At 42.8% G+C, this 15,662-nt stretch overlaps 1 protein-coding gene across 14 annotated transcripts in view; it reads right to left on the bottom strand.

Moving 5' to 3' along the window:
• ANKRD26 (ankyrin repeat domain containing 26) overlaps positions 1–15,662 on the bottom strand; it is an 829,339-nt gene that overhangs the window by 551,771 nt on the left and 261,906 nt on the right. For all 14 annotated transcript variants that reach the window (XM_069228894.1, XM_069228896.1, XM_069228898.1 and 11 more), the window contains one exon: positions 7,605–7,681. In XM_069228894.1, the coding sequence (XP_069084995.1) occupies positions 7,605–7,681 (77 nt within the window). The remainder of the gene's footprint in view (positions 1–7,604; positions 7,682–15,662) is intronic.

The following is a 15,662-nucleotide window of genomic DNA, read 5'->3' as shown; positions in this document are numbered from 1 at the left end:
CCCATTGAATCCTATTGCAAACCTGTTTGCACTCTGTACCCGGCCACCCCCGTGCTGCTGAGGGTGTACTTTCTGTGTCTACTTGTGTCCCCCCCTCCCCCCTGGTGCCCTACAAACCCCCCCCCCGGTCTTCCCTCCGAAGTCGCGGGTACTTACCTGCTGGCAGACTGGAACCGAGGCACCCCTATTTCCATTGAAACCTATGTGTTTTGGGCACCACTTTGACCTCTGCACCTGAACGGCCTTGAGCTGCTGGTGTGGTGACTTTGGGGTTGCCTTGAACCCCCAACGGTGGGCTACCTTGGACCCAACTTTGAATCTTGTAAGTGCTTTACTTACCTGTGAAGCAAACAAATACTTATCTCCCCCAGGAACTGTTGATTTTTGCACTCTTTCCATTTTTAAAATAGCTTGCCATTTTTGCCAAAACTGTACACGCTATTGTGATGATTCAAAGTTCCTAAGATACCGGAGTGAAATACCTTTCATTTACAGTATTGTTTGTAAATCTTGAACCTGTGGTTCTTAAAATAAACTAAGAAAATATATTTTTCTATTCCAAAAATCTATTGGCCTGGAATTGTCTTTGAGTGTGTATTCCTCATTTATTGCCTGTGTGTGTACAACAAATGCTTAACACTACCCTCTGATAAGCCTACTGCTCGACCACGCTACCACAAAATAGAGCATTAGAATGATCTCTTTTTGCCACTATCTTACCTCTAAGGGGAACCCTTGGACTCTGTGCACACTATTTCTTACTTTGAAATAGTACATACAGAGCCAGCTTCCTACAGTAGGACTAACCCTCCAAGTCGACCGACGCAGGACTTAGAAGCCAAAGATGGACTTTCATCTCGAGAAGAACAATGCCATGAACCATGATGAGGACGCTTCTTATGCGACTTCGATGATTGGTACGATGACGACTCCTCTCGATATCTCAATCTTCTAAGATCACGCTTCTCTTTTTTTTTTTTTTAGCTTTCGACAGGAACAGTTTAGCTTCTCTTTCCTTCAAAGACTTCTGGTTCATTCTCTGGCACGAAGCACATCCCCCAACATTGTGGTCGGGACTGAGACACCAAAGGCAATCTTCGTGTGGGTCAGTAACAGACATATGGCCTCCACACTTTCCAAACGGCTTAAAACCCAGCTTCTTTGGCAGTGACATTGTAGCACAACGAAAAAAGGTACCTCGAAACACTGTAAAAAACAGGAGAAATAAAAAAAAACATTAGCAGCAAACGCACAGAAAAAGGGAACCAACGTCAGCACACCAGAGAGGACTTATGGCTTCGATGATGTCAGATGGAGTCACGTGCGGAGCCGTACTATTGTGACGTCCTTGTTGAAGTGGAGAGCTAGAAAGAAAACAACTCCGTCAAATGCTGGCGCACTGGGAGTATTCGAAAGGTGAGGAACCCACAGGTAGATGTATCCATGAGAAAAAAAAGTGAAAAAGTAACTTGTTCTTCTGATGGATACTTCCTCATTTTAGAATAGATACCAAAACAGTACCTACCCAAGTTGGAGAATCTGAGGAGTGGACCTTGTAAGAAATTGAGAACTTGGTGGATGGGGAGGAAATCCTTCTCAAGCAGGAACGACAATTTGTTTCATGGTGATGTCACAAGCAAACCTTCAATTAACCTGTACTCAAACCTCGGGTATCTTGGCACAGAACAGACGGCTTAACTTAGAGGCAATGTGTAAAGTAGTTGTGCAACACTTCATACACTAACACAGTGAAAGTACATCAAGTAAGGGATCCACCACAGGTTCACAAGTAAAATGACAAACATCCAATCAGTAGAACCACAGATATCCAATTTTAAAGAATTTGGTAGAGATAGCGCCAAAAGGCATAAAGCTCCGTCTGTGAATATCTGGTTGTGATAGACTGGGAAAAAGTCAAGCCGACCGCGATGGAGCGTAGGTCATCTAGGGGGACCCCAGTTAGGCCTGCTGAACAGAGTACCTTTATTACTGGTTTGTAAAGCGTTGAAAGGATCCACGAAGATGTGTTGCATAGCCAACAAGGGGTTGCAATGTGAAGTCTGAATTCGGGGAGGCGTTGTCCAGAGGTGCAGGGCTTCTTGATAAAGGCTCCACGAACCCCATCCTCCCCTCAAGCACGCCTTCATCCCCCCTCCCCCCACCACCATGCCATAAACTTGACCAAACGGCAGGCATGTATTGTCTTGTTTGAGGGATGCCTGGTTGCCAAGATAACACTGCAGACCTCAGGTAGAGGACTAAAAACTGCCAATTGGCGCTGCTCAACCTCTACGCTTGAAGGCAGAGTGTTGCTGTCCTGCTGCGACAAAGTATCCTCCCAAAGGGGCAGCCTGATTGAAGGACTGATGGCCCTGCCCAACAGCGCCGGATATCAAACTCCCCAACCCCAGTCCAGAGTCACCTGGAGGGCTTGGGCCTGGTCGTTCCTGATCTTCTCGAGAACTCTAGACAGGAATGGTATGGGCAGAAAGGCGTGCAGGAGGCCTGAGCTCCACTCAAGACGAAATGTGTCTCCAAGTAACAGCTGCCTTGGAAACTCCGGAGTGCAAAACTGCTGCATTGTGTGTTCTCCGGCACTGGCGAACATATTTAATCAAGGCTCTCCACACTGCAGAAAGAGGCCTTGCACCACCTCCAGGTGGAGACACCATTCATAATCCACTAGACATCTTTGGCAGAGTTTGTCCGCCCTGGCTTTCAGAGAGGCTGTCAGGTGTGGAGCCACCAGGAAAATGCCCTGACGGTCCAGCCATGTCCAGAAGAGCAGGGCTTCTAGATAAAGGCTGCACTAACCCCATCCTTCCCCAAAGCCCCTCCACACCCAGCCTTGTTTGTTGCAGTACCTCATGGTGGTGATGTTCATTAACACCTGCGCTAGCCTTCCTTGATGGAGGGTAGAAAGGCTTTCGATGACGTGGAGTCCAGATTCCAGCGTAGACCAGAGACATTGAATCTCCACCTCTACTATAAGGCCCCCCCAATCCCAGGAGTGACACATCTGTCACTGCTGTCATATCAGGGTGGGGAAGGAAGAGGGGTATGCTTCTGACTCAAATGAGGTTTGATAACCACCACTGCAGATCTTTTGCAGTCGTTCAGAGATTTGAAACATGTTGGATTGATTCCCCTGATGCTGCACCTGCTGATACTTCAGGTCCCAGTGGTGAGCCTGTATATGCCAGTGTGCATGTGTCACAAGCAGGACTCAGGAGGTCAGGAGGCCCAGCAGCCTCACTGGAACCCAGAAAAGAGGCTAAAACGTCGGTATCACAGCCTGAATATTCTGGACTCGCTGTTCGGAAGGATAAGCCCGAAACTGCACCATGTCCAGAGCAGATCTGATGGGCGGGATCAGAATCGTCGGCCATGCATACGCTGGGGAGCTTCCATGCTGTGGAGGGTGGGCAGGTAAAGATGTGGCTGGAAAGCTCTTCCATGGGCTCAAAAAGCGGACTGGGGTTGGTGGAGAGGGTGCATGGAAAGGCCCAAAGACCTGGCCATAGCGCTGCCTTCCTTGGATCCCTCCAGCAAAGAGTCTGCCTTGTCTCCTGAAGAGACGAAAGCCATTAAAGGACAAATCCATAAGCAAAGCTTAGGTATTTCCTGAAAAGCCAGTCGTCTTCAGCCAGGTGCGGCACCATAAGGTCACCGAAGAAGAAACTGCTCTCCCTAGCTAGTCGGTCGTGTCCAGCCTACATTGGATCGTGAACTTAACTGCATCTCTCCCGCCTGCCATAGCTTGGAAAAGTATGGCCCGGGCCTCCTCTTGGACCATAAGCAGCACCTGAGCAACCAAATCACAAAGAGCATGGGAGTAATAGCCCAAAAGGCACGTGGTGTTCATGGACCTCAGAGCCAGTCTGGCAGAAAAAAACATCTTCTTGCCTAAGGTGTCCAGCCTCTTGGATTGAATGGGGTGGTACATAATGCACCAATATTTACACAGGACTGAGAAGCTTGGACCACTAAGGTCTCCGGTGATAGGGTGGTGCATAAAGAAAATGGGGTCCCTTGGGGTGGGGCTATGGCAGCAGGCACCTGGCCTGTTAACAGGGGCCCATGTGCAGCACTTGGACTAGGCCCGAGCAAGAAGTCGGGAAGGGATTCATTAAATAGGAGAAGAGGTTTTGAGGGGCTAACTCCCGGCTGAAGCATTCCTGTCAAGATGTTAGTCTTGACTGCTACTGACGGCAGGCTAAGGTCTAGGACCTTGGCTGCCCTTCTCACTACCATTGCTAAAGAGGCTCCCTCCTCTATAGTCAAGGTAGGAGAAGAGACCATACCAGTATCTAGGAATGTGTGCAGTCCACTTGGGTCTTCCAGTTCCCGACACCAGTCCATGCTGGGGTTTAAGGCTGGTATTCTACAGGGTCCAATGGCCCCTCCCAATTGTCCCCAAGCCCTAGCCCATAGAAATAAGACTCAGGCCCTGGCCTGAAGGGCATGGCTTCAGTCACGCCAGAGTCTGCATCGGGCGACACCCCTCCGGCTCCATGTCAGAGTCAGGGATGAGAATGGGGATGGTGCCTTTGAGAGAGTCAATATCGGGACCGATGTCAGAGGAAGGTCGAGGTGGTACTGTTGTGTAGCCATTTTATTGTAGCTCCATGCACGTTAATTTAACACACTGGGCCGCTGTGCACTTTAACCTAGATGTATTTTATTCAGATTCGTCTGATTACTGTTACAATAACCATTTTACGGTCTTGTTTTATTTCCGTCTATCTAACTGTTTTTGCCTAGGCCAGCACTCTATTCTCAAACAAGACATTCTTGATCACTCTATGCTTTTTCCAAGGCTACAGCACGGTACATTGCCAGTGAACGTGGTAGAAGTTAGTCTCCAACATTCGAAGAAAATACACATCTTTACGTAGGGACAGTTTCTCAGAATATCAGCTGTTTTTCTAAAAAAACGTCCTTGTCCCTTATACGTTTGAGGGAGATTCCAGCCAGGGAACCACAACTGTATGCCGATTGCTGAATGCTTCGCTACAGATGCTAACGCAGACCGCAAGCCTTTGCTCAGGTATGGGGGTTGATTTCTTCCCAGGGGAACCTGAAGGGCAGACTTAAAGCTTAACATGCTGTGTTCTATCCTAGCCTAGGTAGGGGTTAGTCCATTGAAAATAGTGACAATATGATAGCGTTGTTTTTATGCTTCACTCTTCTCGTCACAATTTTAATACTGTCATGTTGTGTCGTCCTGGTTATTGCAGCTCACACCTTGCTATCTAAGATGCAGTCGTTTTATTAAACTCATTATTGAAACATATACTGCTTCTGTTTGTCATTTATATATGAGACTAAATTTTAAGTGAGAGAACCGGATGTGACCTGAGTGACCACGACTTCCCTGAGAAGCCAAGTATGTCATGCACTCGGCTGCCCAATCATCAGTACCCTTTGGTGGGGATGAGGCACTGCTAGTTAGCCGGAGCAGAACCCAGATTGGAGCGACAGGTGTCACCCGCAGAGGGTCAGACTTAGTCTCCCACACCACGGGCGATTCTGCCGCTCAAAATCCAGTAGTCTCATTAGAATAATGAGAGCCTACGCGACAGTACAATAGCTGCCAGTTCTAAGCCATCTGTGGATCCAAGGGACCTGACTGGTGGAGGCGGTGGACATGCCAGCAGGGAAGAAGTAGGATCCCCTCCTGAATATAGGGGGCCCGAAGGAACGCCAGTGGATCGGGCTGCCAAATCATGAGACACATCGCCGCATAAAATTCTCAAAGCTGGGTGGGTGGGGGCCACTCCCTGGTCTCCTTGGATGATTCTGACAGACGGGTGAAGTCAAGGACCTCTTCAACTTCTTACTCTTCTTGTGGGACTCACTAGAGTGGGACAATTTCAATTGAGACTTAGATGGATGGCTCCGTGACCAATCCCAAGACCTTTCTCTCGACTGGATTGAAATCATTGTGGCATTCCATGTTGAGCAGCAAGGTGCTTGAGGGATTGCTCCCTCAATGCCTTGGGATGCATACCATGACAATCTATGGAGGTCTTGGTGTGGTGGTCATGCTCAAGACACCAGAGGGTCTTTCACTGATATTTTCCAGTGGCAGGCTCAACAGGGCTTGAATCTGGGCTTCCTCGTGAACATCCCTGCCACACAAGGAGAGAAGTTTAAAACAAAAGAAAAAAATTAAAAAACCACTGACTAAAGTCAATAAAAGGTCAGTCAAAAAATAACTGGGGTAGCGCTCTCTGGGTCTTCACTGACTGGCACAGAAAGAAAAGAATTGATGTCAGAGCACTGGGGGGATACCTATGTAGGCACTGTGCATGTCACTTGTGGCGCAGACGACACCAATGAGCCCACGCAGAGCTGAACTATTCCACCCATCGGCACTCACAAAAAATGACGCTTGAGGATAATTCTAAGGTAAGGGATCTGCGACTTGAAGCCTCTATCAGATGAGATATGCTTATTTATATATGTATTTTGGTAGCATGTTAGTTCCCATGGTCCCCAAAGTATTATTTAAGGTGGCATTTAACACCAATAGAATATTATTACTACCCTGATTATTATTTTACATCACTGTTTTTATTTATATCTCAGAAACATAATCTTGATATACCTGGAGAAGTAAGTTCTCCCTTGGGAGAAACTTTCCATCTTTCCATTCAAGAAACCAAAACAAGACATTACCTTAGGTAAAGTATCAACTTGCTTCACTTAGTCAGAAAATGTAAATTACTGCAATATGAGTCATTTTCATTACAATAGGTATATGTGACATAGAAGCTCACGAAGTTATTCAAATCTAGTTCTATTACATTGTTAATTTCTCTCTTAGTTGTCCAATACAATCAATCATGGATCTGTAAATTAGTTTAGCAGAAACATGTTGCTCATGCCCAGGATGGGATAGCTCCAGACAGACCAAGATGAGACGCAGGCAGATATCCTGATGGTGCTGAACTGTCTTCTTTTCTTCCAGTACCCTGATAGAGGAAACAAGCCAACTGCATCCACTCTTATTTACTCAGCAGAATCAATTGCCAGTATTTTTATATGTTTAATGAATACTGGGATAGGTGGCATTACTCTCTGGGTCTGAAATCTATTTTAGCCAAAATTACTTCTTGGGGTGCACAATTTAGAGCAATAAGACTGTTAAACCTCTTAACAAAACACACAAGCCACCTCAAGGCAAGTCAATACAACATCTCCCAATGCTTGAAACAGTTTGAGCATAATCTCCACTCGCCCTTCCCTAATAACTAAATATCTAAAAAATAAAGCAGTATAATCAATATTAAGGTCTACTACATTTGTTAGGTATTCCTTATGTTGGCTGGTTGGTAGCATACACAAATTACCTTAAAGGTTATTTCTCAATGCTAGATATTCTTAATTTGTGTTTTTCTAAGTGTTTTTCTTTTTATATGGTGACATGTTTCACAATAATTACTTTGAAAAAGATTACAGATGTAAAATAGCAATGAAATTGTAAAGACTAAAATTTCATATGAAGATAATAAAACTGTCATTAATCGTACAAGTTAACTGAACTTAAATACATTGTTAACCTTGTTTCACAAATGAACTGCTTCATCTCAACCCACCTCTTGTTGGGAATTTTCACTGTCACCGTTATTAACTGTGATTTTAGTATCTTCTAATGATGACAAGTCAAGAGTAGCTGTGGATTAAATACATGGATGTTACCCAGATACACACTGTGTACATATTTAGCATATTATACCAAATAGACAGTAAAAGGTTATTAAACAAGGGACACAATCACAGGGGAAAAAAAATGTACGAGTCATAAGTGACACCTACTTATTTGTCTTAGAAAACAACACTTTTTCGGATTCTATACATTCAGAAAAGGTATGCATAGAGATTCAACCCTGAAACAACAGATTTCCTGTCAAGGCATAAAGGCTAGGAGAATGCATTACCTCCATAATTGGCTCCTAGTCACAGAAGGAACTTCAAAGCACCATAAACCTCAGAACACCCAGCTATCTTACCCTTCTTTTGTTACTGCTGCTCATCAAGCAGATACGGTGTGTAGGTGATAAAATCTTGAAAGATTTAATGATTTAACATAACTGAAAGGACATTTGGTCAAAATTTAGACTGTGCAGGAATTTTTATTTCGTTATTCCGTTGTTGACATTCTGTATTTTCAAACAGTTCAAGAACGGTTTTATATTCTTTTTACCTTCTGAGCAGCAGATATTTGGAACAGTGCTGTTTGAAGTTGAGCAATGTTTTGAAGGCTTGTGCTAGTGTAAACTCTAGAAGAACTTTCATGTTTCTATTTGGGACCCTGTGTTTGCAGGTCCAATGAATAGGCATATGTGAACTTGTACATCTTTAAGTACGTATCACAGCCATCTTTAAGGTTTGGGCAGTTCAACCTACAAAGTCAGGACACAGGTTCAGGTTTTCATTCTAGTTGAACCTTTGATACGAGGTCAAATATGAGTCCTATTGGCATCATTCAAGGACTAGAGTGTGTGAGGCTTACCATTCAGGCAATTTTAAGCGCTTCTAACATGATTAGTGAAATATTGATAATGGGTGATGAGGCAGATAAGGTCAGAGAGAACAGAACCGAGGACTGCATCAACATCAACAAGCCTGTACAGTGAATTTCTGCTTGTTTTAGTAAAAGAAGGGAGAAAAGAGAAGTTAATACTAGGTTTTTAGGGCACACCCAGTAGGAAGTGAATTTGCATCAGAGGCTTTTAGGAGGGGTGGAGGTTTGTAGGATATTTTAAGGTTCGCAGATTAGTCCAGTGATGTTTAGACATTTCATTTTTTATTTTAAGCCTGTGGAGAGTGCTGTAGAGAATGTGTTGCAAGACTTCAAACACACAAAGTTATCCTCTGGCCTCAACATAAAATGGAGATGTTCCAAAGCCTGGTGGGAAGAAAACATTGACTTTATTATTAAAGACATAGATGCTAAGATTATCTCTTCCAGCCCTTAAATATTTATCTTCTTTGTTCCAGTACAAATCTAGACGATCTGTAGCAAGAGGATCATGAAGATAATGTTGAGGGTTTGCTTTTCATCTGAAAGCAGACAGACGCAGTGATGAATATCAATATTTCTTGTTCATTCACATCCTTAACAAGAAGAAAGATGGCTGTACATTCTACGTTTTTATAATGCCTTTGAATGTTTTAATGTTTTAAATTCTTTTGACTCTGTTGTAAGGAGGCACAATAGAGGAGGTATTGCATAATCTTACCTTTTGTGTCTCTAATATAACCCAGGTTTTCTGCCTAACTGGCTGTGGAAAAATCTACAGCGTCTGGGTTAAGATGCATAAGCTCTACCTTGGTAATATTGTTCCTTATGTTGAAACTGTTTGATGCATTCTCTAACATTGGAGTTCTGAAGGATTTTCCCCAGCCAATGTACATACTTCATAATTTTTTGCTTTAGTGTTGTGTGGAAAAGGCTGAAAAAGACTTTAGAAATATTTTTGTCTACGATATTCTCTATATTCCCAAATGCCAAATTACCCTATAGGCGATTTTCATGCTGCAACCACCTTCTGTTAGTTGCATCTTTCCATATGCAGTATATGCCATGGTGGCAGGTTTTCTTATGTCTAACATGTGAATCAGAATTCTGCAATTTTAACTTGAACTTGTTGTGGTCATAAGGGAAACAAGTGAAATAAAAATGTTTTGTGAATTAGGTCTTTTCAGTGTGAAAACTATAACAAAATCAATCATTAAAAAGGGAACTCAAAATAAATGTATTTCTATTGGCAACAGGTACATTTATGGAGTGACATCTCTATTATTATAGCATATTCTTTCCAAGATCTACGTCAGTATCTCACTAGCCTAGCCACAATGAGCAGTCACTAACAAGCATTTGCAATGAAAGGGGTCTCACATTTGCTTGAGTTAGACCTATTAGCGTTGTTACCTCCTAACTGGACTTTTATTGCCACAAACTGAAAATTAAAAGTAAAACAGTTTCACATAAGTGAGTCGATTCACATTGCCACGGCCTCCATGAGTATCAGCGTGAAGAGACACAAAAAAGGAAAAAGAACTTCGCTTGTAGTCAAACTTATCGACAAAAGTGCAATTAGCCATGTAACAGGGACGATGGCCAAGGTGGTAATAAAACCTCCCCAAGGAGGGTCAAACATAAACCATTTACCAATGTCATCAAAGGACTTTTGAAGGGCAAGCCCACGAGCAAGTAGTAGTGATGGGCGTGAGGTGGGCGTTGTTAAAAGCCCAGATGCATACCAACACGTCAAAAAAGCAGTGTTTCCACGCTGCTATGCTCGACCTAATAAAACAAGCCTTTGCTATGCAATGGGTCTCACGTTTGCTCACGTTACAGCTATTAGCGTTGTAAACTCCTAACCAGACTTTTCTTGCCACATAAACTAATAATGAAAAGTAAAACAGTTTCAAATATGCGAGCCAATGGTTGGCATGAGTGTGAAGGAGACACAGAAAAGGAAACAGAAGTTGGCTTGCAGTGAAACTTATCGGCAAAAGTGCAATTATCCATGTTACCATCAAAAGTGCAATTATACCTGTAACAGGGTCAAAGTCATGCAAAGAGCTTAACTTCTGCCCAGTGAGATCACGCTGCGCAGGAAATGAAAAGATAAAGTAGTCCAGAAACCAGCTGAAAACCTCGAGCCTCATATGTTTTCAATAGTTTACCAGTGCTAAACACCGGAAAAGGCATGACGTATGCATGCCTCTCACAAATGGAATCAATCAATTTTTAAAAGGCAAGCCCCTGAACTAAAGTGACGGGCGTAACATGGGCATGGTTAGAAGCCCAAATAGAGCACAACATGGTCCAGAGCACTTGCATGCGCTCGACCTTAAAAAGAATGCTAACTTAGCAGAGAAAAGAACCTTGGACACTCTCCGCAGGCATGGTTTCTTTGCCCCAATACCACTAATTTTCTGAGCCTCAATTGGCAAAAGTTAAAAGCAACTTTCCTGTAACATCTGTTTGGCATTAAATTGACAAGTGCTGAGGATTCCAAAACATGCTTCAGCAAAGCAAAACATTCTCATAGATTATGAAAAACGCAAGCCTTTGTTTTCATGATCTTTAAAATATATAATTATCAAAAGCTCAAAGGAAACTAGTTTAAAAGCATGTGGGCAGCACTGCGGCTCCCACCCACAACAGGGAGTGATTACGTTGATTGCAAAACTAGTAAAATAAAGTTACAGAGCCCAGCATGGGGGGACGAACTGTAAAAGCACAATAGTAAATCTACGTTCTTACAGCAGGCAGGAGGCAGAGCCTATGTGAACTTACGGCACCACAATCTGCAAACTAATAGTTACAGGCAAGTAATATTTTCGTTTGCAGCATGGTCTGCTGTAGGTTACACACTGCACACAGACTGAAAAGCACAGAACAACTTGTTAAGATGATGACATGTAAATGGAAGACAATACTGCTTAGGATAATGTTTTGAGCACAATGTGGTCCTTCCATGCTGTTTGGAGGACGAGAGCAGCCATACATTAATGTTTAAGTGAAAAAAAAAAGTATTAAATGGAGACAAAGCAACAGCTCTATAGATATCTGACAATGTGATGTTGTCTTTTATTATAAATATAATAATGTACGCTATGCGTATCATGCAGTGGCATTCACAATAAGCACCAAACGATCAACCATGCTAGACCTGTTTTTGATAGAGGATCCTTAGCTTGTGCATGACAAATGTAACAAATTGTTCAGTTTCCCTAATAGCAGATATGCGATTTACATAAAATGCACTCCTTCTTACATTAACACATTTAAAATATGTAAAGACCTTTCAGCGAGAGACGGTGGGCCTGTGAAAGAGGGTGGCAATCCAACAGATTGACTGATATAGAAAGGGTAAACCATCTGACAGTAAATGAGGATGTATGAGTAGTACTATTATGGGCCTGATTTAGAGGTTGGTGGATGAAGTAATGGCAGTCAGGGTGGTGGTGGACTTTGTCTACCACTCTGCTTTTACTCCACCCGCAAAATGTAAAGTTTACTGCCGCCCTGAAGAACTGTATGGATTTTTATAAGCCACCGCCATAGTGGTTCACACAAAACCTTTTAATAGTTAAGTATGTCTCCATCATTGATAAAGGACGCTTATATCAAACTTTGAAGTTTTTTTATTTTCCCAAAAAAAAAGAAAGAAAAAAAAAGCAGGAATTAGTTGTGGGGAAAAGAAAAAAATAACAGTCTAAATACCATGAATGTTTACTCTCATATTGTGGTGGTCATTATTTATTTTTACTGTACCCCACCTCTAGGATATTCATGCCGGTGACAGGAAAAAAAAAGCTATCTGACTGTCCACTCTAAATAAGGTGGATGGTCCAATGGCTTACTTCAGATGGCCAGTCATCCTTCGGGCTATCAGATGAAGGTTTATACTAAGAGAGTAAATTTTAATCCAGCTGTTTACCCAACTCAAAATAGAGCCGGTGTGACAAGAGTTTGGTGGAGAGGGAATTTCGTTGTAGTTGTGACAATGTAGCGTGTCCAGCAAACTCTAAATCAGGTCCTATCTATGTCTTTGCACTTGCATGAAATTGTATGTAGTTTCCAAACTCTACATACAAAAGCAATAGAGACTAGTAACACCACTTTCAAAGAGAGGAACTGAATGAGACAAGAATAGAGTGGATCAAAAGGAATCTCATGAATCTGATAAGGACTACATTGGAGGTTTCATGTAGGAGCTGAAGCTGCTCTGGGAGGCACTAGCCTTTGTAGCCCTTTAATGAAAGCCTTTATGATGGTATAATGATATTTGTGTTTTGACCACTGACTCCACAATGCACTTAGCCTAGCAGCACACCATCACATTGGTGACCACCAGTTTCATTTTGCCTACTGACTTTATTTTAGCTTTAGCCACTGTGAGGTTAGAAGTGCAGAAGCTGCAAGTATTTTTCCGTGTCCATGTTATGCAATGTGCTTTTTGCTCATGTTTTTATTCTAGGTGTCTGTGTGTTCTTTCTCACCAAGGGCTTAGGGAGATAAGGACGTGCTAGGATGATGCTTATGGTACGGCGGGGAACGGTTTTGTTTTGAGAGAGCACCTTGAGATCCTGGCCAGTTCCAACTTGTTCTTTTCAAAACTGACCTGAAGTAGCCAGCATTTTTGAACTACAACTTGCGGAGCAGAAGGGGTTTTCTAGAAATCTCCTCTCTGGCTTGTTTAAGGTATATAAGAGACCAAAAACCAGAGGGAAGTGAAGTGATTCAGCTCTGGCAGGGTTGGGACACTGATGCCCATCATCTATCCAGTGAAGCCAGAACTTTCTCTTCACAGTCTATCTGGGGTCAACGACTTGTTGCTGGTGGGAGAAAGATGAAGCAACTGTGCCCCATGATGATGAACTTTTAATTCCTATTATCTGCTTTGCATTGTGTATGAATATTTGGAAAATGTCACTTACCCAGTGTACATCTGTTCGTGGCATGAGACGCTGCAGATTCACATGCTGTGCATTATCCTGCCATCTAGTGTTGGGCTCGGAGTGTTACAAGTTGTTTTTCTTCAAAGAAGTCTTTTCGAGTCACGAGACCGAGGGACTCCTCCCTTTCGGCTCCATTGCGCATGGGCGTCGACTCAATCTTAGATTGTTTTCCCCGCTGAGGGTGAGGTAGGAGTTGAGAGTATACTAGATGTGCCCATGCAATGGAGTAGATGTGTATGTACATAATGTGTATTAAAATAATATTTATTTACAAATTTACAAATCTTAATCAACTAACAACGGCAACAGGCTCCCGGGGAGGTGGGAGGGTGCATGTGAATCTGCAGCGTCTTATGCCACAAACAGATGTACACTGGGTAAGTGACATTTTCCGTCCGGTTGCATGTGTAGCTGCAGATACACATGCTGTGCATAGATTACTAAGCAGTAACCTCCCCTAAAAAGCGGTGGCTTAGCCTGTAGGAGTTAAAGTTGTTTGAAATAATGTTCTTAATACAGCCAGTCCTACTGTGGCTTGTTGTGTTGTTAACACATCTACACAGTAATGTTTTGTGAATGTATGAGGCATAGACCAGGTGGCTGCCTTCAGTCATAGGTATATTCCCCAGAAAGGCCATTGTGGTGCCTTTTTTCCTAGTGGAATGCGCTTTTGGTGTAATAGGTAGATCTCTTTTTGCTTTGATATAACAAGTTTGAATACATTAAACTATCCATCTGGCAATGCCTTGTTTGGTTATAGGATTACCGGCATGAGGTTTTTGGAAGGCTACAAACAATTGTTTTGTTTTACAAAATTGTTTTGTCCTGTAAATGTAAAACATTAGTGCTCTCTTTATGTCTAATGTGTGGAAGGCTCTTTCAGCTACTGAGTCTGGTTGTGGAAAGAAGACTGGGAGTTCCACTGTTTGGTTTAGGTGAAACGGCGATATGACTTTTGGTAAGAATTTGGGATTTGTACGTAGAACCACTTTATGTTTATGTATTTGTATAAAGGGCTCTTGTATAGTAAATGCTTGTATCTCACTTACTCTTCTAAGTGATGTGATAGCTATTAGAAAGGCTACCTTCCAAGTTAAGTATTGCATCTCACAAGAGTGCATGGGTTCGAATGGTGGACCCATGAGTCGTGTTAATACAATATTAAGGTTCCACGAAGGTACTGGTGGTGTTCTCGGGGGTATGATTCTTTTTAGTCCCTCCATAAATGCTTTGATGACTGGGATTCTAAAAAGCGATGTTGAATGTGTAATCTGCAGATAGGCAGATATTGCAGTGAGATGTATTTTAATTGAAGAGAATGCTAGCTTAGACTTTTGTAAGTGTAATAAGTAGCCTACAATGTCTTTTGCGGAAGCATGCAGTGGTTGAATTTGATTAGTGTGGCAGTAGTAAACAAATATTTTCCATTTGTTTGCGTAGCAATGTCTTGTAGTGGGTTTTCTAGCTTGTTTAATGACCTCCATACATTCTTGTGTAAGGTCTAAATGTCCAAATTCTAAGATCTCAGGAGCCAGATTGCTAGATTGAGCGATGCAGGATTAGGGTGTCTGATCTGTTGTTTGTGTTGCGTTAACAGATCTGGCCTGTGTGGTAATTTGATGTGAGGTACTACTGATAAACCTAGCAGTGTTGTGTACCACGGTTGGCGAGCCCAGGTTGGTGCTATAAGTATTAGTTTGAGTTTGTTTTGACTTAGTTTGTTTACCAGATGAGGAATGAGTGGGAGAGGGGGAAAAGCGTAAGCAAATATCCCTGACCAACTGATCCATAACGCATTGCCCTTGGACCGAGGGTGTGGGTACCTGGACGCGAAGTTTTGGCATTTTGCATTTTCTTTTGTTCCGAATAGGTCTATTTTTGGCGTTCCCCAGCGTAGAAAGTAATCTTGTAGGATCTGGGGATGAATTTCCCATTCGTGTGTTTGTTGGTGATCTCGACTGAGATTTTCGGCCAACTGGTTCTGTATGCCTGGGATGTATAGTGCTATTAGGCGAATGTGATTGTGAATTGCCCATTGCCAAATTTTTTGTGCTAAGAGACACAGTTGTGACGAGTGTGCCCCTCCTTGTTTGTTGAGGTAATACATTGTCGTCATGTTGTCGGTTTTGACAAGAATGTGTTTGTGGGCTATCAGTGGTTGAAATGCTTTTAAT

This window comes from Pleurodeles waltl, chromosome 4_1 (assembly GCF_031143425.1).
Source record: "Pleurodeles waltl isolate 20211129_DDA chromosome 4_1, aPleWal1.hap1.20221129, whole genome shotgun sequence".
Classification (NCBI taxonomy): domain Eukaryota; kingdom Metazoa; phylum Chordata; class Amphibia; order Caudata; family Salamandridae; genus Pleurodeles; species Pleurodeles waltl.
The sequence above is the reverse complement of the archived record's forward strand: the minus strand, read 5'-3'. Positions and strand labels throughout refer to the sequence as shown.